Source organism: Meleagris gallopavo, unplaced genomic scaffold, assembly GCF_905368555.1.
Source record: "Meleagris gallopavo unplaced genomic scaffold, MGAL_WU_HG_1.1 scaffold_3, whole genome shotgun sequence".
NCBI classification, from domain to species: Eukaryota; Metazoa; Chordata; class Aves; order Galliformes; family Phasianidae; genus Meleagris; species Meleagris gallopavo.
In genome coordinates, this window is record NW_028147017.1 from 163216 (window position 1) to 189447 (window position 26232).

Below are 26232 nucleotides of genomic sequence, written 5' to 3' on the forward strand. Positions count from 1 at the left end.
GCTCCCCATAGATCCCCATAGAGCCCCACAGCTCCCCATAGATCCCCATAGAGCCCCATAGATCCCCATAGAGCCCCACAGCTCCCATAGATCCCCATAGAGCCCCACAGTTCCCCATAGAGCCCCATAGAGACCCACAGGGCCCCATAGCTCCCCATAGAACCCCATAGAGCCCCATAGAGCCCCATAGGGCCCCACAGGGCCCCATAGATCCCCATAGCTCCCCATAGCTCCCCATAGAGCCACACAGGCCCATAGCTCCCCATAGAACCCCATAGAGCCCCATAGGGCCCCATAGGGCCCCATAGCGCCCCATTCCCATAGCTCCCCATAGCTCCCCATAGAGCCCCACAGGGCCGCATAGCTCCCCATAGAACCCCATAGAGCCCCATAGCTCCCCATAGAACCCCATAGAGCCCCATAGGGCCCCATAGGGCCCCATAGATCCCCATAGCTCCCCATAGCTCCCCATAGAGCCCCACAGGGCCCCATAGCTCCCCATAGAACCCCATAGAGCCCCATAGCTCCCCATAGAACCCCATAGAGCCCCACAGGGCCCCATAGCTCCCCATAGAACCCCACAGAACCCCATAGAGCCCCACAGGGCCCCATAGCTCCCCATAGCTCCCCACAGAACCCCATAGAGCCCCACAGGGCCCCATAGCTCCCCATAGAACCCCATAGAGCCCCATAGGGCGCCATAGAGCCCCATAGCTCCCCATAGAGCCCCACGGAGCCCCATAGGGGCCTCACAGAGCCCTAAAGGCCTCCTCCCCCTTCCCCCCCCCCAAAATGGCGGCGGCCGCACGGTGCCCGCGCATAAAATGGCGGCGCCCTCACTGAACCCTAAGCGGATGTAGGCGGGAGGGGGGAGGGGAACCGGAAGCGGAAGTGAGGGAAGGACGGGGGGCGGGCAACAGGAGGGGGCCGGAAGCTCAGGCGAGGAGCACTTCCGGCCGCGGGGGGGTGCCGGGAGCGCAGCGCAAAGCGGAGCGGAGCGGAGATGGTACCGGAGGGGGGGGGGGAGGGAGGGGGGGGAAAGGGGAGAAACGGAGGCGAAGCGAGGGCCGGGGGAGCGGGGCTGAGGGGGCGGGGCCGAGCGGGGGGGGGTTTGGGGCCCCCGGTTCACAAAGCGCCGTTTCGGAGCCCTTCGTTGCGCCCCCTCCCCCCACCCTCCCCCGACTGAGGCGCGGCCCACAGCGCCAGGCCACGCCCACAGCGCGGGGCCACGCCCACGGCCGCCAAGTATTCGCTTTGTAGCCCCTTCTCGAGGCCACGCCCACAAAGCCGAGGCCACGCCCACAGCCGCCAAGTATTCGCTTTGTAGCCCCGTCTCGAGGCCACGCCCACAAAGCCGAGGCCGCGCCCACAGCCGCCAAGTATTCGCTTTGTAGCCCCGTCTCGAGGCCACGCCCACAAAGCCGAGGCCGCGCCCACAGCCTCGTCGTGTTCGCTTTGTAGCCCCTTCTCGAGGCCACGCCCACAAAGCCGAGGCCACGCCCACACGGCGAGGCCACGCCCCCTGCAGCTCGGCCTCTGTCCCATGAGAGCCCGCCCCATGGCCCCATAACCCCACAGGGACCCCATAGCCCCACCAGTGACCCCATAACCCTACAGGGACCCCACCAGTGACCCCATAACCCCACAGTGACCCCCCATAACCCCATCAATGACCCCATAACCCCATCAGTGACCCCATAACCCCACCAGTGACCCCATAACTCCACAATGACCCCCGTAACCCCATCAGTGACCCCATAACCCCACAGTGACCCCATAACCCCACCAGTGACCCCATAACCCCACAGTGACCCCCCATAACCCCATCAGTGACCCCATAACCCCACCAGTGACCCCATAACTCCACAATGACCCCCGTAACCCCATCAGTGACCCCATAACCCCACAATGACCCCCCATAACCCCACCAGTGACCCCATAACCCCACAGTGACCCCATAACCCCACAGTGACCCCATGACCCCACGATGACCCCTGTGTGACCCCAATTTCAGGACGTGTTCCTGATGATCCGCCCCCATAACCCCACCAGTGACTCCATAACCCCACAATGACCCCATAACCCTACCAGTGACCCCATCAGTGACCCCATGACCCCTCAGTGACCCCTTGGTGACCCCACCAGTGACCCCATGACCCCTGTGTGACCCCAATTTCAGGACGTGTTCCTGATGATCCGGCGCCACAAAACCACCAGTGACCCCATAACCCCACCAGTGACCCCATAACCCCATCAGTGACCCCATGACCCCTCAGTGACCCCTTGGTGACCCCATGGTGACCCCATGACCCCTGTGTGACCCCAATTTCAGGACGTGTTCCTGATGATCCGGCGCCACAAAACCACCAGTGACCCCATAACCCCACCAGTGACCCCATGACCCCGCAGTGACCCCATGACCCCATGACCCCTGTGTGACCCCAATTTCAGGACGTGTTCCTGATGATCCGGCGCCACAAAACCACCAGTGACCCCATAACCCTACAATGACCCCATAACCCCATCAGTGACCCCATGACCCCTTGGTGACCCCTCGGTGACCCATGACCCCATGGTGACCCCAATTTCAGGACGTGTTCCTGATGATCCGGCGCCACAAAACCACCATCTTTACGGACGCCAAGGAGTCCAGCACGGTGCTGGAGCTGAAGCGCATCGTGGAGGGGATCCTGAAACGGCCGCCCGAGGAGCAGCGCCTCTACAAGGTGCCGGGATGTGGGGGGTGGGGGGGGTGGGGGGTTATGGGGGGATGTGGGGCGATGGGGGGTGATGGGGGGATGGGGGGGATGGGGGGGGGATGGGGGAATGGGGGGGATGGGGGAGGATAGTTATGGGGGGATGGGGGGGGGTGGGGGAGGATGGGGGGATGGGGGGGTTATGGGGGAATGGGGGGTTATGGGGGGCGATGGGGGGATGGGGGGATGGGGGGGGTTATGGGGGGATGTGGGGGGATGGGGGGATGTGGGGGGTTATGGGGGGATGGGGGGGATGGGGAATGGGGGGGTTATGGGGGGATGGGGGGATGTGGGGGGGAGTGGGGATGGGGGGGTTGTGGGGGGTATGGGGGGATGGGGGGTATGGGGGGATGGGGGGGATTGGGGGGGTTATGGGGGGATGGGGGGATGGGGGGATGGGGGATGGGGGTTATGGGGGGTGATGGGGGGATGGGGGGTGTAGGGGGGACGGGGAGGTATGGGGGGATGTGGGGGGGTTATGGGGGATAATGGGGCAATGGGGGTTGATGTGGGGGGATGTGGGGTTATGGGGGGATGGGGGGTTATGGGGGGATGGGGGGTTATGGGGGGATGTGGGGGGGTTATGGGGGGATGTGGGGTTCCTATGGGGTGCGGTGGGGTATCATGGGATGTCTGTGGGATGGTTATGGGGGGCTATGGGGCGCTATGGGGTGGCAGTGGGGCACTGCGTGTTGTTATGGGATGGCTATGGGGCGGCTGGGGGGCGGTATGGGGTGCGGCACTGCTATGCGGGGGCTATGGGGCGATGGGGGGCGCTGCGGGGCGCTGCTATGCGTTGGCTGTGGGGCACTAGGGGGCGCTGCTATGCACTGGCTGTTTGCGCTATGTGGTGCTGCTATGCGCTGGCTGAGGGGCGCTGTGGGATGCTATGGGGCAGCTATGGGGCGCTGCTATGTGCTGGCTGTGGGGGGCCTAGGGGGCGCTGTGGAGCGCTGCTATGCGCTGGCTGTGGGGCACTGCTATGAGTTGGCTGTGGGGCGCTAGGGGGCGCTGCGGGCGCTGCTATGCGTTGCTATGCGCTGGCTGTGGGGCGCTAGGGGGCGCTGTTGGGCGCTGCTATGCGCTGGCTGTGGGGCGCTAGGGGGCGCTGTGGGGCGCTGCTATGCGCTGGCTGTGGGGCGCTGCTATGCGTTGGCTGTGGGGCGCTAGGGGGCGCTGTTGGGCGCTGCTATGCGCTGGCTGTGGGGGCGGTAGGGGGCGCTGTTGGGCGCTGCTATGCGCTGGCTGTGGGGGCGCTAGGGGGCGCTGTGGGGCGCTGCTATGCGCTGGCTGTGGGGCGCTGTGGGGCAGCTATGGGGCAGCTATGGGGCGCTGCTATGCTGGCTGTGGGCCCCACAGGACGAGCAGCTGGTGGACGACTCGAAGGCTTTGGGCGACTGCGGCTTCACCAGCCAGACTGCGCGGCCCCATGCTCCGGCCACCGTGGGGCTGGGGCTGCGCTCCGCTGGTGGGTGGGCGGCTGTGCGCTGGGTGTGGGGCTGCCCTAATGCTTATGGGGGGGGTTGGGAGGCTGCGCTACAGCTTATGGGGGGTTTGGGGGCACTTATGGCTGGGGTTGGAAGCACTTAGGGGGGCTTGTGGGGCACTTATGCGGGCATTTGGGGGCTGCTATGGTGGGCTTGGGGGCACTTAGGGGGGCTTTGGGGGCAGTTATGGGGGGATTTGGGGGCTGCCCTACAACTTATGGTGGGCTTGGGGGCACTTAGGGGGCGCTTGGGCGCAGTTATGGGTGGATTGGGGGCAGTTATGGGGGATTTGGGGGCTGTTATGGGGGGATTGGGGGCTGCTATGCGGGATTTGGGGGACGTTTAGGGGGGCTTTGGGGCTGCCCTACAACTTATGGGGGCTTGTGGGCTGGCGTACAACTTATGGGGGGTTGGGGGCGCTTATGGGGCGGGTTGGAAGCACTTGTGGGAGGCTTGGTGGCACTTATGGGGGAATTGGGGGCTGCGCTACAGCTTAGTGGGGGCTTGTGAGGCTGCCCTACAACTTAGGGGGGGCGCTGGGGGCTGCCCTACAACTTATGGGCGGGGGCTGGGAGGCTGCCCAGCAACTTAGGGGGGGGTTGGGGGCACTTATGGGGGGGTGGGGCGCAGTTATGGGGGGATTTGGGGGCTGCCCTACAACTTATGGGGGGGGGTTGGGGGCTGCCCTACAACTTAGGGGAGGGCTTGGGGGCAGTTATGGGGGGGTTGGGGGCACTTATGGGGGGTTGGGGGCTGCCCTACAACTTATGGGGGGGGTTGGGAGGCTGCCCTACAACTTATGGGGGGGGTTGGGAGGCTGCCCTACAACTTATGGGGGGTTTGGGGGCAGTTATGGGGAGATTTGGGGCTGCCCTACAACTTATGGGGGGGGGTTTGGGAGGCTGCGCTACAACTTATGGGGGGTTTGGGGGCACTTATGGGGGGTTTGGGGCAGTTATGGGGGGATTTGGGGGCTGCCCTACAACTTACGGGGGGTTTGGGGGCACTTATGGGGGGGTTGGCTGCACTTAGGGGGGTTTGGGGGCACTTATGGGGGATTTGGGGGCAGTTATGGGGGGGTTGGGGGCAGTTATGGGGGGATTTGGGGGCTGCCCTACAACTTATGGGGGGATTGGGGGCACTTATGGGGGGGTTGGGGGCTGCCCTACAACTGGGCTCATTTGGGGCCTTTTGGGGCCATTTGGAGCAATTTTGGGTCATTTGGGGCCGTTCTTGTGGGATCTGTGGGAAACCTGGGCTCATTTTGGGGCCATTTGGGGCCATTTTGGGGTCATTTGGGACCATTTGGAGCCATTTTGGGGCCATTTTGGGTCATTTGGTGCCATTTTGGGGCCATTTGGGGCCATTTTGGGGCCATTTTGGGGCCATTTGTGGCCATTTGGGGTGGGGTCATTTGGGGCCATTTTGGGGCCGTTTGGGGCCATTTTGGGGTCATTGGGTGCCATTTTGGGGTCATTTGGGGCCATTTTGGGGTCATTTGTGGCCATTTTGGGGCCATTTGTGGCCATTTGGGGTGGGGTCATTTGGGGCCATTTTGGGGCCATTTTGGTGCCATTTTGGGGTCATTTGGTGCCATTTTGGGGTCATTTGTGGCCATTTGGGGCCATTTGTGGCCATTTTGGGTCATTTGGGCCATTTTGGGGCATTTGGGGCCATTTTGGGGTCATTTGGAGCCATTTTGGGTCATTTGTGGCCATTTTGGGGTCATTTGGTGCCATTTTGGGGTCATTTGGAGCCATTTTGGGTCATTTGGGGCCATTTTGTGGACCATTTTGGGGCCATTTGGGGTCATTTGGGTCATTTGGGGCCATTTGGTGCCATTTTGGGGTCATTTGGTGCCATTTGGGGCCATTTGGAGTCATTTGTGGCCATTTTGGGTCATTTGTGGCCATTTTGGGTCATTTGGGGCCATTTTGGGTCATTTGGGGCCATTTTGGGACCATTTGGGCCATTTGGGGCATTTGGGTCATTGGGCCATTTTGGGGTCATTTGGGGCATTTGGGTGGGGCCATTTTGGGTTCATTTGGGTCATTGGGCCATTTGGTTTGGGCCATTTTGGGGCCTTGGGGCCATTTGGCCATTTTGGCCATTTTGGGACATTTTGGGCATTTGGGCCATTTTGGGGTATTTGGGTCATTTGGGGCCATTTTGGGTCATTTGGGGCCATTTTGGGGCCATTTGGGGCCATTTGGGCCATTTGGGGCCATTTGGGGCCATTTTGGGGCCATTTGGGCCATTTTGGGGCCATTTTGGGGCCATTTGGGCCATTTTGGATTTGGGCCATTTTGGGGCCATTTGGGGCCATTTGGGTCATTTGGGCCATTTTGGGTCATTTGTGGCCATTTTGGGCCATTTTGGGGCATTTGGGCCATTTGGGCCATTTGGGGCCATTTGGGCATTTGGGCCATTTGTTGTGGCCATTTGGGGCCATTTGGGGCATTTTGGGGTCATTTGGGCCATTTTGGGGCCATTTGGCCATTTTGGGCCATTTGGGTGCCATTTTGGGGCTTTGGGCATTTTGGGGCCATTTTGGGGCCATTTGGGGCATTTGGGGCCATTTGGGCCATTTGGTGCCATTTTGGGTGCATTTGGGCCATTTGGGGCCATTTTGGGGCCATTTTGGGCATTTTGGAGCCATTTTGGGCCATTTGGGGCCATTTGGGGTTTGGATTGGGCCATTTTGGGCCATTTTGGGGCATTTTGGGGCCATTTTGGGCCATTTGGTGCCATTTTGGGCCATTTGGGCCTTTGGGCCATTTTGGGCATTTGGGCCATTTTGATTTGGGCCATTTGGGCCATTTTTGGGCATTGGTATTGGCCATTTTGGGGCCATTTGGGCCATTTTGGGCCATTTTGGGGCCATTTGGGCTATTTGGGTCATTTGGGGTCATTTTGGGCCATTTTGGGTCATTTGGGCCATTTTGGGCCATTTTGGGGCCGTTTTGGTCATTTTGGCATTTGGGCCATTTGGGCCATTTGGTGCCATTTGGGTCATTGGGGCCATTTTGGTGGCCATTTTGGGCCATTTGGGCCATTTTGGGCATTTGGGTGCCATTTTGGGGCATTTTGGGCCATTTTGGGGTCATTTGGGCTCATTTGGGCCATTTTGGGCATTTTGGGGCCATTTTGGGGCCTTTGGGCCATTTGGTGCCATTTTGGGCCATTTGTGGGCTATCATTTGGATCATTTGGGGCATTTGGGGCCATTTTGGGGCCATTGGGGTTTGGTTGGCCATTTTGGGGCCATTTGTGGCCATTTTGGGCATTTTGGGGCCATTTTGGGCCATTTGGGCCATTTGGTTTGGGGTCATTTGTGGGCCATTTGGGGCCATTTTGGTTGGGACCATTTGGGGCCATTTTGGGCCTTTGGGGCCATTTTGGGCCATTTTGGGGCATTTGGTCCATTTTGGGGCCATTTTGGGCCATTTGGGCCATTTTGGGCCATTTGGGGCTATTTGGGTCATTTGGGGCCATTTTGGGGCCATTTGTTTGGGCCATTTTGGGCCATTTTGGGACCATTTGGGGTCATTTGGGGCCATTTTTGGGCCATTTGGGCCATTTTGGGCCATTTTGGGAGCCATTTTGGGGCTCATTTTGGGTCATTTGGCCATTTGGGGCCTTTTTGGGGCCATTTGGTGCCATTTGGTGCCATTTGGGGCCGTTGTGGCCATTTTGGGGCCATTTTGGGACCATTTGGGGCCATTTGAGGCCATTTTGGGGTCATTTGGTGCCATTTTGGGTCATTTGGGACCATTTGGGGCCATTTTGGGGCCATTTTGGGCATTTGGAGCAATTTGGGGTCGTTTGGTGCCATTTGGGGTTGTTTGGTGCCATTTTGGGACCATTTTGGGGCCATTTTGGGGTCATTTTGGGCCATTTGGTGCCATTTTTGTGCCATTTTGGGGCGTTTGGTGCCATTTTGGGGCCATTTGGTGCCATTTTGGGGTCATTTGGTGCCATTTTGGGGCCGTTTGTGGCCATTTGGTGCCATTTTGGTGCCATTTTGGGACCATTTGGGGCTATTTGGGTCATTTGGGGCCATTTGGTGCCATTTTGGGGTCATTTGTGGCCATTTTGGGACCTTTTTGGGGCTATATTGGGTCATTTGTGGCCATTTTGGGACCATTTGTGGCCATTTGGTGCCATTTTGGGTCATTTGGGGCTCATTTTGGGGCCATTTTGTGGCCACTTTGGTGCCATTTTGGAGCAATTTGGTGCCATTTTGGGGTCATTTGGTGCCATTTGGGGTCATTTGGGGTCATTTGGTGCCATTTTGGGCCATTTGGTGCCATTTTGGGGCCGTTTGTGGCCATTTGGTGCCATTTTGGGACCATTTGGGGCTATATTGGGTCATTTGGGGCCATTTGGTGCCATTTTGGGGCCGTTTGTGGCCATTTTGGGGCCATTTTGTGGCCATTTGGTGCCATTTGGGGGCCATTTTGGGACCATTTGGGGCCATTTTGGGGCCGTTTGGGGCCATTTTGGGACCATTTGGGGCCATTTTGGGGCCGTTTGGGGCCATTTTGGGACCATTTGGGGCAATTTGGTGCCATTTTGGGGCCGTTTGTGGCCATTTTGGGACCATTTTGGGACCATTTGGGGCTATATTGGGTCATTTGGGACCATTTGGGGCCATTTTGGGGCCATTTTGGGGCCATTTTGGGACCATTTGGGGCCATTTGGGGGCCATTTTGGGGTCATTTGGTGCCATTTGGTGCCATTTTGGGACCATTTGGGGCTATATTGGGTCATTTGGGACCATTTGGGGCCATTTTGGGGCCATTTTGGGGCCATTTTGGGGCTTTTTGGGGCAATTTGGTGCCATTTTGGGGCCGTTTGTGGCCATTTTGGGACCATTTGGGGCTATATTGGGTCATTTTGGGCCATTTGGTGCCATTTTGGTGCCATTTTGGGGCCGTTTTGGGACCATTCCTTCCCCCCCCCCAGACGAGTGTTTCGAGGCTCTGCGCATCGACGCCTTTTCCAGCCCCCCCGAACTCCCGGATGTGATGAAGCCCCAGGACTCCGCCGGGGGGGCCAACGAGACCCCCGTCCAGTGACCCCCCCCACCCCTAAAAAGGAACCTGAACCCCCTCCCCTCCTCCCCCCCACCCCAAAAAACACAAAACCCCAAAAGCCCCCCCCGAAATAAAGCTCTGCTCTGCCCATCTCCCCCCGTTCCCCTCCTCCCCCCCCCCCCTTTGCTACCTGCAGCTCCCGGCGTCGTCCTCAAGCGGGGGGGGGGGGGATCTGGGGGTCCCAGAGGGGGGGTTGTGGCCCTATAGGGGGATCTGGGGGTCCCAGAGGGGGGGTTGTGGCCCTATAGGGGGATTTGGGGGTCTTGTAGGGGATTTGGGGCCCTATAGGGGGATCTGGGGGTCCTGTAGGTGATTTGGGGCCCTATAGGGGATTTGGGGGTCCTGTAGGGGATTTGGGGCCCTATAGGGGATTTGAGGGGGATTTGTGGCCCTATAGGGGGATCTGGGGGTCCTCTAGGGGATTTGTGGCCCTACAGGGGGATCTGAGGGGGATTTGTGGCCCTATAGGGGGATTTGGGGGTCCTGTAGGTGATTTGGGGCCCTATAGGGGGATTTGGGGGTCCTGTAGGTGATTTGTGGCCCTATAGGGGGATTTGAGGGTCCTGTAGGGGATTTGTGGCTCTATAGGGGGATCTGAGGGCCCTATAAGAGGATTTGGGGCCCTATAGGGGGATCTGGGGGTCCTGTAGGGAATTTAGGGGCCCTATAGGGGGATCTGGGGGTCCTCTAGGGGATTTGTGGCCCTATAGGGGGATCTGGGGGTCCCAGAGGGGAGTTGTGGCCCTATAGGGGGATTTGGGGGTCCTGTAGGTGATTTGGGGCCCTACAGGGGGATCTGAGGGGGATTTGTGGCCCTATAGGGGGATTTGAGGGTCCTGTAGGGGATTTGTGGCCCTATAGGGGGATCTGGGGGTCCTATAGGGGGATTTGGGGGTCTTGTAGGGGATTTGTGGCCCTACAGGGGGATCTGAGGGGGATTTGTGGCCCTATAGGGGGATTTGGGGGGATTTGTGGCCCTATAGGGGGATCTGGGGGTCCTGTAGGTGATTTGGGGCCCTATAGGGGGATCTGGGGGTCCTCTAGGGGATTTGTGGCCCTATAGGGGGATCTGGGGGTCCTGTAGGGGATTTGTGGCCCTATAGGGGGATCTGGGGGTCCTGTAGGGGATTTGTGGCCCTATAGGGGGATCTGGGGGTCCTGTAGGTGATTTGGGGCCCTATAGGGGGATCTGGGGGTCCTGTAGGGGATTTGTGGCCCTATAGGGGGATCTGGGGGTCCTGTAGGGAATTTAGGGGCCCTATAGGGGGATCTAGGGGTTCCTTGGGGGTCCTATAGGGGATTTGTAACCCTATAGGGGGATCTGAGGGGGATTTGGGGCCCTATAGGGTGATCTGAGGGTTCCTTGGGGGTCCCAGAGGGGGATTTGTGACCCTACAGGGGGATCTGAGGGGGATTTGTGGCCCTATAGGGGGATCTGAGGGGGGTTGTGGCCCTATAGGGGATTTGGGGGTCCTGTAGGGAAATCCATGGCCCTATAAGAGGATTTGGGGCCCTATAGGGGGATCTGGGGGTTCCTTGGGGGTCCCAGAGAAGGGTTTGTGGCCCTATACGGGGATATGGGGTCCTGTAGGGAATTTGTGACCCTACAGGGGGATCTGAGGGGGATTTGTGGCCCTATAGGGGGATTTGGGGGTCCTGTAGGGAAATCCGTGGCCCTGTAAGAGGATTTGGGGCCCTACAGGGGGATCTGGGGGTCCTGTAGGGAATTTAGGGGCCCTATAGGGGGATCTGGGGGTTCCTTGGGGGTCCCAGAGGGGGTTTGTGGCCCTATAGGGGAATTTGTAACCCTATAGGGGGATCTGAGGGGATTTGTGGCCCTATAGGGGGATGTGGGGGTCCCAGAGGGGGGGTTTGTAGCCCTATAGGGGATCTGGGGGTCCTGTAGGGGATTTGTGGCCCTATAGGGGGATTTGTAACCCTATAGGGGGATCTGAGGGAGATTTGTGGCCCTATAGGGGGATGTGGGGGTCCCAGAGGGGGGTTTGTAGCCCTATAGGGGGATCTGGGGGTCCTGTAGGAGATTTGTGGCCCTATATGGGGATTTGGGGGGGATTTGTGGCCCTATAGGGGGATCTGGGGGTCCCAGAGGGGGGGGTTTGTGGCCCTATAGGGGGATTTGGGGGCCCTGTAGGGGATTTGTGGCCCTGTAAGGGGATCTGAGGGGGATTTGAGGGTCCCATAGGGAAATCTGTGGCCCTATAACAGGATTTGTGACTGTATAGGGGGATCTGGGGGCCCTATAAGAGGATTTGTGGCCCTACAGGGGGATCTGGGGGTCCTATGTGGGATTTGTGGCCCTATAGGGGGATCTGGGGGTCCTGTAGGGAAATCCGTGGCCCTATAAGAGGATTTGTGAACCTATAGGGGGATTTGGGGGTCCTGTAGGGGATTTGTGACCCTATAGGGGGATCTGAGGGTTCCTTGGGGGGTCCTATAGGGGATTTGTGACCCTATAGGGGGATCTGGGGGCTATAGGATTTGTGGCCCTATAGGGGGATTTGGGGTCCTGTAGGGTTTGTGGCCTAAGGGGATTTGGGGTCCTGTAGGATTGGCCCTATAGGGACCTGGGGGTCAAGGGGGGTTGTGGCCCTATAGGGGGATTTGGGGGTCCTGTAGGGGGATTGGGGGCCCTATAGAGGATTTGGGCCTATAGGGGATCTGGGGGTCCTATGTGGGATTTGTGGCCCTATAGGGGGATCTGGGGGTCCTGTAGGGAAATCCGTGGCCCTATAAGAGGATTTGTGGCCTTACAACTTATGGGGGGGGGTCCCAGAAGGATTCGGGGGTCCCAGAGTAGGGGGGGTCTCAAGACTTGGGGGTCCTGAGGGGATTTGGGGGGGTCCTGGGGGGAGATGTGGGTCCCACAGGGGGGGATCTGGGGGTCCCATGGGGCGATGTGGGGCACTGGAGGGGGGGGGGGGGGGGGGGGTACCAGGGCTGCTCCTCCTGCGCTGTGATCCGGGGGGTCCTGGCGGCGATCCGAGTGGATGTGGGGCAGATGTGGGGTGGATGTGGGGTAACAGAGGCAGTTGTGGGGCAATAGAGGCAGTTGTGGGGCCAATGCGGAGCAATAGAGGTGGATGTGGGGCAATAGAGGCAGTTGTGGGGCGGATGTGGGGCCACAGGGGCAGTTGTGGGGCCAATGTAGGGCAATAGGGGGAATAGGGGCAGTTGTTGGGCAATAAAGGCAGTTGGGGGGCAGCTGTGGGGCCAACAGAGGGCATTGGGGGCAGGTATGGGGCAACAGGGGCAGTTGTGGGGCGGATATGGGGCAACAGGGGCAGTTATGGGGCGGATGTGGGGCAATAGGGGCAGTTGTGGGGCTGAATTTTCCCATAGATCCCAAGTGGGGCCCCGCTCCCCTCCCCTCCCCACCCTTAAGCCCCGCCCCCACCCTTAAGCCCCGCCCCCCCACAGACCACGCCCACCACATCAACCTCAGCTCTTTATCTGTAAAACGCACAGAAAAGGGGGAGGGGCCAAAGGAAGGAGGCGTGGTTTTCGGGAAGGGGCGGGGCTTGGGAGGGATAGGGGGCGTGGTTTAGGGTAGAAAGGGGGCGTTGCTTAGGGAAGAAGGGGGCGTGGCTTAGGGTAGAAAAGGGGCGGGTCGGCAAAGAAAGGGGCGTGGTTTAGGGTAGAAGTGGGCGTGGTTTAGGGGTGGGGTGGGGTGGGGCCTGGCTCCGGGGGAGCTGCAAAGAGAAGAGATGAGGGGTGAGGAGGAGGGAAAAAAAGGGAAAGGGGGCGGGGCCTCCTGCCCCACGGCTCCGCCCCCCGGCGCTGCCCCACGGCGCTGCCCCACGGCTCCGCCCCACACCTACCGGCCGGCCGCCGTGGGGCCGGGGAGAGGCTGCGGTGTTTTCCTCGGCGCGAGGGGCACCCGGCGGCGCTGCGGGGATTAGGGGTCAGCCCGCCCCACACGGCCCTGCCTGGCCCCACACGTCGCCCCATAGATTCCCTCCCATCCCTCCCTCCCTTCCTCCCCGCCTGCCCCACGGAACCCGAGAGCGGCCCTATAGATTTTCAGCCCCACACATCTGCTCTCGGAGCCCACAGATCCCGTATCGGCCCCCCATAGATCTCCTGCGAGCCCCACAACCCACCGCCAGCCCCACAGATCCCATATGGGCCCCATAGATCTCCTACAGGCCCCATAACCCACCGCCAGCCCCACAGATCCCATATGGGCCCCATAGATCTCGTACAGGCCCCATAACCCACCGCCAGCCCCACAGATCCCGTATGGGTCCCATAGATCTACAGGCCCCATAACCCACCGCCAGCCCCACAGATCCCATATGGGCCCCATAGATCTACAGGCCCCATAACCCACCGCCAGCCCCACAGATCCCATATGGGCCCCATAGATCTCCTACAGGCCCCATAACCCACCGCCAGCCCCACAGATCCCATATCGGCCCCATAGATCTACAGGCCCCATAACCCACCGCCAGCCCCACAGATCCCGTATGGGCCCCATAGATCTCCTGCGAGCCCCATAACCCACCGCCAGCCCCACAGATCCCGTATGGGCCCCATAGATCTCCTGCGAGCCCCATAACCCACCGCCAGCCCCACAGATCCCGTATGGGCCCCATAGATCTCCTGCGAGCCCCATAACCCACCGCCAGCCCCACAGATCCCCGTGCGAGCCCCATAACCACCCCACAGATCCCCTGCCAGCCCCATAGCCACCCCACAGACCCCTTACCAACCCCACAACCACCCCCCACAACCTCCCCCCAGCCCCACCCCTTCACCCCATAGCAGGGAGGCCCTGCGCTGGGCCCCCACATCTCACCCCACAAGTGTGGGGCAGGCAGCCCCATAAGTAACCACCGCCCCCCAGCAGCCCCAACCCCAGAAGCACCGCTCTGCCCCACAGCTGCACCCCACAACAAAGCAGTGCAAGCCCCACAACCGGCCCCACAGCTACCAGCCACCTTTGCCCCACAGATCCGCCCCACACATCCCGGGGTCTGCAACGCTGCCCCACGGACCCCACAGAGCCCATAGCTCTGCCCCACACATCCCACAGCTCTGCCCCCCAAGTGAGCACCGCATGCACCCCACAGATTGAAGCACAGCTTAACGGGGAACAGGGAGCGCCCCACAGATCCCACCCCATAGATATCAATGGGCCCCACAGATCCCCCCACATAGATAACAATAGGCCCCACAGATCCCACCCCATAGATATCAATGGGCCCCACAGATCCCACCCCATAGCTATCAATGGACCCCACAGATCCCACCCCATAGATATCAATGGGCCCCACACTTTGACCCCCACAGATCCCACCCCATAGATATCAATGGGCCCCACAGCTCCGACCCCACAGATCCCACCCCATAGATATCAATGGGCCCCACAGATCCCACCCCATAGATCACACCCCACAGATCTCAATGAGCCCCACAGATCCCACCCCATAGATATCAATGAGCCCCACAGATCCCACCCCATAGATATCAATGGGCCCCACAGCTCCGACCCCACAGACCTTAATGAGCCCCACAGATCTCAATGAGCCCCACAGCTCCCGCCCCACAGCTCCCGCCCCACAGCTCCATGGCAACAACCACTCACCCCACAGCTCCCGCCCCACAGCTCCCGCCCCACAGCTCCATGGCAACAACCACTCACCCACAGCTCCCGCCCCACAGCTCCTGCCCCACAGATCCATGGCAACAACCACTCACCTCACAGCTCCCACCCCAGCGGGCCCCACAGATCCCAACCTGACAGATCCCACAGATGGACACCTGCTGGCCCCACAGATCCGAGCCTACGGGCCCCACAGATCCGACCAAGAGAAAAGGGAACCATCACCCCACACATTCCGCTCCACGGACCCCATAGATCCGATCCTCACGCACCCCATAGATGGGCACCCAGTGGGCCCCACAGATCCAACCCCGTGGGTCCCGTAGATCCAGCCCCATAGATCCAATCTTGTGGGCCCCACAGATCCAACCCCGTAGGCCCCATAGGAACGCTCGCTCACCCCACACATCCATAGCAACACCCCACAGCCCCCACCCATGGGCCCCACAGACCCCACAGCAACACTCGCTCACCCCACAGGCCCCATAGAAACACTCGCCCACCCCACAGACCCCCATGGGCCCCACAGACCCCACAGCAACACTCACCCCACAGGCCCCATAGAAACACTCACCCCACAGAACCCCACAGATCCCATAGAAACACTCGCTCACCCCACAGACCCCACAGGAACACCCCACAGACCCCATAGAAACACTCTCTCACCCCACAGACCCCCATGGGCCCCACAGACCCCACAGCAACACTCACCCCACAGACCCCATAGAAACTCTCACTCACCCCACAGACCCCACAGGAACACTCGCCCACCCCACAGACCCAAAAGACCCCATAGCAACACTCTCTCACCCCACAGACCCCATAGCAACACTCTCTCACCCCACGACCCCACAGACCCCCATAGAAACTCTCACTCACCCCACAGACCCCACAGGAACACTCGCCCACCCCACAGACCCAAAAGACCCCATAGAAACTCTCATCCCACAGACCCCACAGGATCACTCTCTCACCCCACAGACCCCATAGAAACTCTCACTCACCCCACGACCCCACAGAAACACTCGCCCACCCCACAGACCCCACAGAAACTCTCACTCACCCCACAGACTCCACAGGAACACCCCACAGACCCCATGGAAGCTCTCACTCACCCCACAGACCCCATAGAAACTCTCACCCCACAGAAACTCTCTCTCACCCCACAGACCCCACAGAAGCTCTCACTCACCCCACAGACCCCATAGAAACTCTCACCCCACAGAAACTCTCTCTCACCCCACAGACCCCACAGAAGCTCTCACTCACCCCACAGACCCCACAAAAACTCTCACCCCACAGACCCCATAGAAGCTCTCACTCACCCCACAGACCCCACAGGAACACTCGCCCACCCACAGACCCCACAGAAACTCTCACCCCACAGACCCCATAGAATCTCTCACTCACCTCACAGACCCCACAGACCCCACAGGATCACTCGCTCACCCCACACCCCCCAAACCCCCCCTAGCACCACTCACCCCAACGACCCCACAGGAACACTCACCCACCCCACAGACCCCATAGAACACTCTCACCCCACAGACCCCATAGAAACTCTCACCCCCTGACCCCACAGACCCCACAGGATCACTCTCTCACCCCACAGACCCCACAGAAGCTCTCACTCACCCCACAGACCCCATAGAAACTCTCACCCCACAGACCCCACAGACCCCATAGCAACACTCACTCACCCCATAGACCCCACAGAAGCTCTCACTCACCCCACAGACCCCACAGACTCACTCTCTCACCCCACAGACCCCACAGACCCACAGAAGCTCTCAGTCACCCCACAGACCCCACAGGATCACTCTCTCACCCCACAGACCCCACAGGATCACTCTCTCACCGCCCGACCCCGACCGCACCCCCCCAGCCCCCCAACCCCCCCCCCCCAGCACGCAGCTCCTCTCCACAGCCCGCAGCCCCACCTGGCACCTCAAACCTCCACCCCACAGACCCCATAGCAACACTCGCTCACCCCACAGACCCCCATGGGCCCCACAGACCGCACAGGAACACTCGCCCACCCCACAGACCCCACAGGATCACTCTCTCACCCCACAGACCCCACAGAAACACCCCACAGAAGCTCACTCACCCCACAGACCCCATAGAAGCTCTCACTCACCCCACAGACCCCACAGGATCACTCTCTCACCCCACAGACCCCATAGAAACACCCCACAGAAGCTCACTCACCCCACAGACCCCATAGAAGCTCTCACTCACCCCACAGACCCCACAGACCCCACAGGATCACTCTCTCACCCCCGACCCCACAGACCCCACAGAAACTCTCAGTCACCCCACAGACCCCACAGACCCCACAGAAGCTCTCACTCACCCCACAGACCCCACAGACCCCACAGGATCACTCTCTCACCCCACGACCCCACAGACCCCCATAGAAACTCTCAGTCACCCCACAGACCCCACAGCCCCACTCTCTCACCCCCCGACCCCCGCCATACCCCCCACCCCCCAGCCCCCAACCCCCGCCCCCCAGCACGCAGCTCCTCTCCACAGCCCGCAGCCCCACGTGGCACCTCACAAAACCGCCCTTCCCCCAATCGCGGCTCACCTGTGGGGCGGGCGCCGTGGGGCCGCACCGTCGGCGTTGGGGCCGCGCCGTGACCGTGGGGGAGGGTCAGAAACTTACGGGCTGGGGGACGGGGTGGGGGAGGGGGGGACGACGACGACGACGACGACGAGGGGGCGACGGCGTTTTGGTTGGGGTGGAGGATGGGGGGAGGGGGGGGGAGGAAGCGAAACCAAACGGCAAAAAGCCCGATTTGGAAAGAGAGAAAAGACGTCGGTTCTACGGAGCCGGTGTCACCCAGGCTCCCCAGGCGGTGCCGGCGCCGGTGCCGGCGTTGGTAGCGGTGGCTGCCGCTTGCGCCCACGCGGCGGCGCTGCCGTCGGCGCTCCACGCCGCGTATTGAGCCCCTGCGTCGCCGGCGGCCGCGGCGGCGCCGTACTGGGAGGCGTCGGCGCCGTACTGGGAGGCGCTGTACTGGGAGGCGTCGGCGGCCGACTGCTGCTGCTGTTGTTGTTGTTGTTGCTGTTGTTGCTGCTGCTGCTGAACGGCCGCCGCGTACTGAGCGGCCGCAGCCGCCATGGCGCTGTAGTGGTTGGCGCCGTATTGGGCGTATTGGGAGGAGGAGGAGGAGGAGGAAGAGGAGGAGGAGGAGGAGGAGTACTGGGAGGCGTACTGGGAGTACTGGGCGTACTGGTAGGCGCTGTACTGGGAGGAGGAGGAGTACTGGTGGCCGTACTGGGCGTACTGGTAAAGGCGGGACGAGGTGACGCCGGCGGGGGTGGCGGCGAAAGGGGAGGGGGAGCGAGGGGGCGTGGCCGACGAGGCTCCGCCCACCATGCGGTGGCAGCAGGGGGAGGTGAGGCGAGCCCCGCCCCCGCAGCCCAGGCGGTGCAGGCAGGAGGCGGAGCTTAAGCGGCCGCAGGCCCCGCCCCCCTGCTGCAGGCGGTGCAGGCAGGAGGCGGAGCTTAAGCGGGGGGAGCACGAAGCCCCGCCCCCGGCCTGGAGGCGGTGAGCGCAGGCTCCGCCCCCGAGACCCATTCGCCCCGCCCCCCCGAAGCAAGCCCCGCCCCGGCGCGGCAGGGAGTGGCTAAAAAGGGAGAGGCGGGGCTACGCGGGAAGCAGGCTCCGCCCCCGCGGGGCGTGGCCAAGAAAGGGGAGGCGGGGCTTCGCGAGAAGGTGGCCCCGCCCCTCAGCAGCGGGAAGGGGCCGCGGGGGGAGGAGCCGAGAGAGGCCACGCCCCCTCGGGTGGGGGTGAGGGCCAATAGGGAGCCGGGGGCACGGGTGGGGCCGCGAGGGGGGCGGGTCGGGGTGAGGGCCAATAGGGAGCCGGGAGCGCGGGGCGTGGCCAGGGAGGGGCGAGCAGGAGCCAATGAGAGGAGAGAGCCGGGGGCGCGAGGGGCGGAGCTCGTGGCGGCAGTGGTGGTGGGCGGGGTGGTGGTGGTGGGCGTGGCCGAGGTGGTGGGGGCGGAGTCGGAGGAGGAAGTCGTGGCGGGGGCGGGGGTGGAGGGGGCGGGGTCTGAGGCGGAAGTGGGCGGGGCGGAGGCGGAGGTGGGCGGGGCGGGGGAGGGGGAAGGGGCGGGGACTGTAGATGGGGCGGGGGTGGGGGAGGAGGAGGTGGCGGCATCTGGGGCGGAAGCGGGGGCAGCCGCCGGGGTGGAGGAAGAGGAGGAAGAGGAGGAGGAAGAGGAGGACGAGGAGGAGGAGGAGCTGGAGGAGGAGGAGGAGGAAGAAGAGGAGGAAGAGGAAGAGGAGGAGGAGGAAGAGGAAGAGGAGGAGGAGGAGGAGGAGGAGGAAGAGCTACGCGTGCGTTTCTTGCGCCGGGTGGGGCGGCCTTCCCGTTCTGCTCCCGCCGCTGCCGCCTCCTGCACCGCTCCTTCCGTCACCGGCGGCACCGACTGCGCCGCATCGGGGGGTCTGGGGGGGGACAGCGGGGTCAGGGCGCGGAGACACGGGGCGGATGTGGGACTGGGGAGGGGCTGCGGGGGGGCTATGGGGGAGGGGATGTGAGGGGGGGCTATGGGGTGGCTATGGGGAAGGGGAGGGGATCTGAGGGGTGGCTATGGGGTGGCTATGGAGAAGGGGAGGGGATGTGAGGGGGGGCTATGGGGTGGCTATGGGGAATGGGAGGGGATCTGAGGGGTGGCTATGGAGAAGGGGAGGGGATCTGAGGAGTGGCTATGGGGTGGCTATGGGGAAGGGGAGGGGCTGCGGGGTGGCTATGGAGAAGGGGAGGGGATCTGAGGGGTGGCTATGGGGTGGATATGGGGAAGGGAAAGGGATCTGAGAAGTGGCTATAGGGTGGCTATGGGGAAGGGGAGGGGATGTGAAGGGGAGCTATAGGGTGGCTATGGGGAAGGGGAGGGGCTGTGGGGTGGCTATAGGGGAAAAGGAGGGGCTATAGGGAAAGGGGAGGGGCCCACGTGACCCCACACACCCCCCATGACTCCAACCCCTGTGACCTTGTGACCCCATGTGACCCCACCCCCCAGAAAACCCTTCACCCCCTACATGACCCCATACCCCGCTGTGACCCCACCCATCCGTGACTTCATGTGACCCCACACCCCCTCACGACCCCAGATGCCCCCACGTGACCCCTACTTGTGACCCCACATGACCCCCCACATGGCCTCACAGCCCTCCCCACGTGACCCCAGATGCCCCCACATGACCCCCCCACAGTCCCCCATGTGACCCCATCACCCCACAGCCCTCCCCACATGACCCCAGATGCCCCGTGACCCCTACTCGTGACCCCACATAACCCCATGACCCTACAGCCCTCCCGTGACCCCAGATGCCCCCACGTGACCCCTACTCATGACCCATGACCCCCCCATGACCCCACAGCCCTCCCCACATGACCCCAGATGCCCCGTGACCCCCCCACGTGACCCCACAGCCCTCCCCACATGACCCCAGATGCCCCGTGACCCCAGATGCCCCCACGTGACCCCTCAGCCCCCATGTGACCCCTCCCATGACCCCAGAGCCCTCCCCACATGACCTCCCATGACCCCCCCCATGACCCCTCCCATGACCCCAGAGCCCTCCCCACATGACCCCCTGTGACCCCCCCATGACCCCCCAGCCCTCCCCACGTGACCCCAGATGCCCCCACGTGACCCCTCAGCCCCCATGTGACCCCTCCCATGACCCCAGAGCCCTCCCCACGTGACCCCAGATGCCCCCACATGACCCCCCCATGACCCCCAGCCCTCCCCACGTGACCCCAGCCCTCCCCACGTGACCCCAGATGCCCCCATGTGACCCCCCCGTGACCCCCCAGCCCTCCCCACGTGACCCCAGATGCCCCCACGTGACTCACTGTTGCTGCTGCCCTTCCCCCAGGTTGGGGGCTGGGGAGGCGGGGTTGGACTCCGAGGAACTGGAGCTGGAATCCGAGTCGGACGAGGAAGAAGAGGAGGACGACGAAGAGGAAGAAGAGGATGAGGAGGACGACGAGGAGGACGAGGAGCTGCGCTTGGCCTTGGCGGGCGGCACCTCGGCGGGGACGGCGCCGTCGGCGGTGGCTCCGGCTTCAGCCGCGGCGCAGGCGGCCGATTGGGCGACGTCCGCTTTGGGGACGTCGGCTGCAGGCGGCGCTTCGGCGGCGGTGACGAGCACGGCTTTGGTGACGGCGGGGCGGGGTGACGAGCGGCCGCCATCCGCTGCGGGGGACGTTTGGGCGACGGCGGGCGACGGCTGGGTGAGTGAAGCGGCGGTCGGCGGCGCGGTGACGGCGGCGGTCGGCGGCGGGACGCTCGCGGTGACGGCTTTGGGGGTCTCTGTCGCGGCCGGTGGTGACGGCTGGGGTGCGGCGGCTCTGGGTGACAGCGGGGTGGCGTTGGCGGTAGGCGCGGGTGACAGCGGGGTGGCGTTGGCGGTGGTGGCAACGGGTGACGTCAGCGTGGTGGTGGCGGCGGCAACCGGTGACGTCTGGGCGGCGCCGGCAGCAGGGATGGGTGACGCCTGGGTGATGTTGCCAGCACCCATGGGTGACGCCTGGGTGAGTTTAGCAGCACCCGTGGGTGACGCCTGGGTGGCACTGCCGGCAGAGGCAGCTGCCATCACGGTGACGGTACCGCTGGATACAGGTGGCGGCTGGGTGGCACCGCCAGCACCCACGGGTGACACCTGGGCGGCGCTACCGGCAGACGCAGCCGACGCCTGCGTGCCACCCGTGGCGCCCACGGGTGACGCCTGCGTGCCACCAGCACCCACGGGTGACGCCTGCGTGCCACCCCCGCCAGCTGCCAGCTGTGTGACCCCGCTGACGGGTGACAGCTGGGCACCCCCAGCCGTGGCTGCCTCCGTTTTGGCTCCCGGTGTCGCCATGTTGGATGCCGCGCTGGCCGCCATGTTGGATGCCATGTTGGCTGCCATGTTGGATGCCGCGCTGGCCGCCATGTTGGATGCCGCGCTGGCTGCCATGTTGGATGCCGCGCTGGCCGCTGCCATGTTGGTTGCCGCCATGTTGGTTGCCAAGGCCACCCTGGCGGCGTCGGGCCCCAGCGATGCGGGCGATGCGGCCATGGGGACGGGCGATGCGGGCAGCGGTCGCGGCGTCATTTTGCCATGCATCGCCGAAGCCACCGGGGAAGACGGCAACCCCAGCAGCTTGGCGGCCGCCAGCGCCCTCGGCAGGCCGGGCGGCGGCGGCGGCGGCGTCATCATTTTCGGTGACGACTTGGGGACGATCGGGGAAGGTTTGGCGCTCGGTAGGTGAGTCACCATCTGCGCCGTCACCATCTGCGCCATCACCACCTGCGCCGTCACCATCTGCGGCGTCACCGCCATCAGCGGGACGGGTTTGGGGAGGGCGGGGTGGCGTCGGTTTGGGGTTGGGGGACGGCGACAGTGAGGCCGGCGCGGCGTCGTTGCCAGCTGCTGCCGCTCTGGGCTGCGGTTTGGTGTCGGTGACGGCACTGGCGACGCTCTGTGGGGTGACCGGCGCTTTCTGCGGTTCGCCGGTGGCGTTGGGGACGCCGGGGGTCGCGGCTCTGGTGTCAGACGGCGCTTTGGGGGCGGCTGGTGGCGTTGCCGCGTCCGTGCCGGGCTTGGGGACGGGCTGCTGCGGCGTCAGCGGCGCGGCGTTGGCCTTAGGGATGGGCTGCAGCGTCACCGGTTTGGCCTCGGCGGTGGCTTTGGGGACGGCCTGCTGCGGCGTCGCCACCGGTGCGGTGCCGGCCGCGGCCTTGGGGACGGTTTGTTGCGGCGTTGCCACCGGCGCGCTGTTGGTGGCGGCTTTGGGGACGGGCTGTTGCGGTGTCACCGGCGTGGCGGCCCTTGGGACGGGCTGCTGCGGCGGTGCCGTCACCGGCGTGGCGTTGGAGGCCGCCCTTGGGACGGGCTGTTGCGGTGGTGGCGTCGGCGGCACGGTGCCGGCTGCGCCTTTAGGGATGGGCTGTGGCGGCGGTGGCGGCGTCGCCGCCGGCGCGGTGTTGGCGGTGGCCTTGGGGACGCTCTGCGGTGTCACCGTCACACCGCCGGCTCTGGGGCTGCCGTGCGGCGCCGGCGTGGTGCCGGCGGGGGCCTTGGTGCCGCCGCTCTGTGGTGGTTCTGTTGCCGGCTTCATTTCGGTGCCGCTCGTGGCGACGCTCGGCACCGCGGCTTTGGGGAGCTGCTGCTGCTGCTGCTGCGGCAGCGCCGGTTTCGTTTCGGTTGTCGCCGCGGGCGACGGCGCTGCCAGCGGTTTCACGTCTTTGGGGACGCTCTGTGCCACTGTCGTCACCGGTTTGGCTTCACTGGCGATTTTGGTGACCGTCGGTGATGTCGCCGTCACCGGTTTGGCCTCGGCGGTGGTTTTGGTGACCATCGGCGATGCCGCTGTCGTCGTTGCCGGTTTCGCATCAGTCGTGCTGGGAGCCGTTGCCGACGTCGCCGCTGGCGTTTTGGCTTCGGCGCCGGTTCTGGTGACGGTGGGCGCCGCTGCTGTCGCCGGTTTGGCCTCTTTGGTGACAGTCGGTGAGGTGGCTGTCGCCTGCTTGAGCTCGGCGGCGGCGCCGGGTGCAGCCAACGGTGCTGTTGGGACCGGCTTGGCTTCGGCGCCGGCTTTGGGGACGCTCTGTGACGCCGCCGCGGCCTCGGCGGTGGCTCTGGGGACAGTCGGCGACGCCGCAGTCACCGGCTTGGCCTCGGCACCGGCTTTGGGGACGTCCGGTGGCACCGGTTTGCCGTCGGCGCTGCTCTTGGGGACGGCCGGCACCGTCCCCTCGCCTTTGGGTGCCCCCGCAGCCCCCTGGCTTTGAGGAGGGGTCCCGGCAGCCCCCTGGTTTTGAGGGGGGGTCCCCGCTTTGGCCTCCCCCCCCCGGAGGGCGCTTTGGGGCCATCACCCGGCGACGGGGATGGCGGCGGGGGGGCCGTCAGCTCGGCGCCCGCTTTCGGGGTCTCGGCGCCATCGGTGGGTTTCGGGGGGGTGGGCTCGGTGCCGGGGGGGGCCGGGGAGCCGCCGATGGGCACCCATTTGGGGGGGGGCTGAGGGGCGGCGGGGTGCAGCTCGGCGATGGGCACCCATTTGGGTCGGGGGGGGGCGGAGGGGGCGGGGGCCGGAGCCGGGCTGGGGGGGGCAGGAGGAGTCGGGGGGTCGCGGGGCGGAGGGGTGGGGGAACGGCTGAGGGGGGTGGGGGAACGGCGGCGGGGGGGGGTGGAGCTGCGACGGCGGCGGCGGGGGGGGGTACGGGAACGGGGGGAGGCCCGGGAACGTTTTTTGGGGCGGGGGGAGGAGAGGGAGCGGGAACGGGAGGAGCGGGAATGGCCCCCGCCGCGGCGGCGGGGGGAGCGGGAGGAGCGGCGGCGGGAACGGGAACGGCGGCGGCGGGAACGGGAGCGGGAACGGCCGCCGCCTCCGCCGCCGCGGCGGGGGGAGCGGGAGGAACGGCGGCGGGAACGGGAGCGGCGGCGGGAGCGGGAACGGCGGCGGGAGGAGCGGGAACGGGAACGGCCCCCCCCGCCCCAACGGGAGCGGGACCAGCGGGAACGGGAGCGGGAGCGGTTCCAGCGCTGGGCAGAGCGGGAGCGGCGGCGGGCCGGGGGGGAGCGGGAGCGGGAAGAGGCGGCGGCGGCGGAAGAGGAGGCGGGGGGGGGGATGATGAGGGGGAGGCGGAGGGGGCTGGTGGAGTTGGGGCGCCAGAGGGGGGTGCGGGAGCGGGAGCGGCGGCGGGACGGGGGGGTGCGGGTGCGGGAGCGCGGGCGGCGGCGGGAGGGAGGGGTGCGGGAGCGGGCGCGGCGGGAGGGGGGAGAGCGGGTGCGGGAGCGGCGGCGGGAGGGGGGGGAACGGGTGCGGGAGCGGCGGCGGGAGGGGGGGGAGCGGGTGCGGGAGCGGCGGGGGCGGGAGGATTTGGCGCGGGGAGGGGGGCTGGAAGGGCGGGGAGGGGGGCTGAGAGGGGCGGCTTTGGGTTTGGGGGGGGACGGGGAGGGGCTGCGGGGAGGGGGCGGTTCGGAGGCATCGCGTGGCGGGGGGGGCTCGGCTGCAGCCGGGCTCACGGGCGCCGTCGGCTCCGGGGGCTCCGAGGGCGGCTGCTGGCGGGGGGGGTGACGGCTGCGGCTCCGCCTACGGGGGAGGGGGGACACAAAAAGAAGGAGGGGTGAGGGACGACGGGGTACTTGACCCCCCCAAACCCCCCTGGCCGCGACCCGCAGCCCGGCCCCGCAGAGACCATCGCCCCCCCCCTCCCCCCACCGCCCCGCGCCCCCGGGACCCCCCCACCGCGAAGGGCTCACCTGGGGCTGTTGGGGGCCCTCGGCGGGGGGGTCCGGAGCATCGGGGCCGCTCTCGGGCTCGGCTGCTGGAGGCGGGGGGGCCTTCGGGGCGGCGCTGCGGGACCTGTGGGGCGGCGGGGGGGGGGGGGGGTGAGGGGTGGGTTTGGGGGCGGTTAGGGGGCTGGGGGAGGTGGGGGGCTTGGGAGGCACTCACCTGCTGCGGGAGGAGCCCGAGGAGGAGGAGGAGGCGGCTCCGGGGGAGGAAGAGCGGTCACGGCGAGGCTTCGGGGCGGCCGCCTCCGGGGAGGACCTGGGGGGGGGATTGGGGGGATTATGGTGGTGGGGGGGGGTTAAGGAGGGTTTAGGGGGAATTGGGGGGGGGCACTGAGTGGGATTGGGGGCTCTGGGGTGTGAGTGGGGATCTGGGGGGGGTAGGGGGAACCGAGTGGGTCTGGGGGGTACAGAGTGGGGGTCTGGAGGCACTGAGAGGGTCGGGGGGGGGGTCTAGGGGCATTGAGTGGGTCTGGGGGGGGCTGGGAGGCACTCAGTGGGGGAGGCACTCAGTGGGGCTGGGAGGCACTCAGTGGGGCTGGGAGGCACTCAGTGGGGCTGGGGGGGGCGTCTTTGTGGCACTGAGTAGGTCTGGGGGGGCTGGGAGGCACTCAGTGGGGCTGGGAGGGGCTGGGGGACACTCATTGGGCTGGGAGTGGCGTCTTTGTGGCACTGAGTGGGGCTGGGGGGGCTGGGAGGCACTCAGTGGGGCTGGGAGGCACTCAATGGGGCTGGGGGGGGCGTCTTTGTGGCACTGAGTGGGGCTGGGGGACACCATGTGGGTCTGGGGGGGGCTGGGGGGCACTGAGTGGCTCGAGGGGGGAGGGGGGCGGTGTTTAGGGGGTACCGTGTGGGTCTGGGGGGGGGCTGGGGGGTATCTGGGAGGCACTGAGTGGCTCTGGGGGGAGGGGGGGGTGTTTAGGGGGCACCATGTGGTCTGGGGGGGGCACTCACCTCTTCCG

At 64.5% G+C, this 26232-nt stretch overlaps 1 protein-coding gene and 1 long non-coding RNA gene across 2 annotated transcripts; one reads left to right on the forward strand and one right to left on the reverse strand.

The window, feature by feature from the left end:
- The first annotated feature begins 901 nt into the window (after positions 1-901).
- ELOB (elongin B) lies at positions 902-9433 on the forward strand. The gene is made up of 4 exons (XM_085215074.1): positions 902-1006; positions 2592-2726; positions 4116-4224; positions 9211-9433. The coding sequence occupies exons 1-4, from the start codon at positions 1004-1006 to the stop codon at positions 9321-9323; spliced, it is 360 nt and encodes a 119-aa protein (XP_085071200.1). The 5' UTR covers positions 902-1003; the 3' UTR covers positions 9324-9433.
- Positions 9434-12794: 3361 nt separating this feature from the next.
- Positions 12795-15398, reverse strand: LOC146542024 (uncharacterized). The gene is made up of 3 exons (XR_014880762.1): positions 15063-15398; positions 13181-13248; positions 12795-13051 (listed from the first exon to the last, which is right to left on the reverse strand). It is a non-coding gene; the product is annotated as an uncharacterized LOC146542024 (long non-coding RNA).
- Positions 15399-26232: the final 10834 nt, after the last annotated feature.

Bases quoted from the DNA above. Each gene is read 5' to 3' on its own strand.
- ELOB (XM_085215074.1), top strand. The intron at 2,727-4,115 runs GTGCCGGGATGT...TGGGCCCCACAG, and splicing joins AGGAGCAGCGCCTCTACAAG to GACGAGCAGCTGGTGGACGA. The intron at 4,225-9,210 runs GTGGGTGGGCGG...CCCCCCCCCCAG, and splicing joins GCTGGGGCTGCGCTCCGCTG to ACGAGTGTTTCGAGGCTCTG.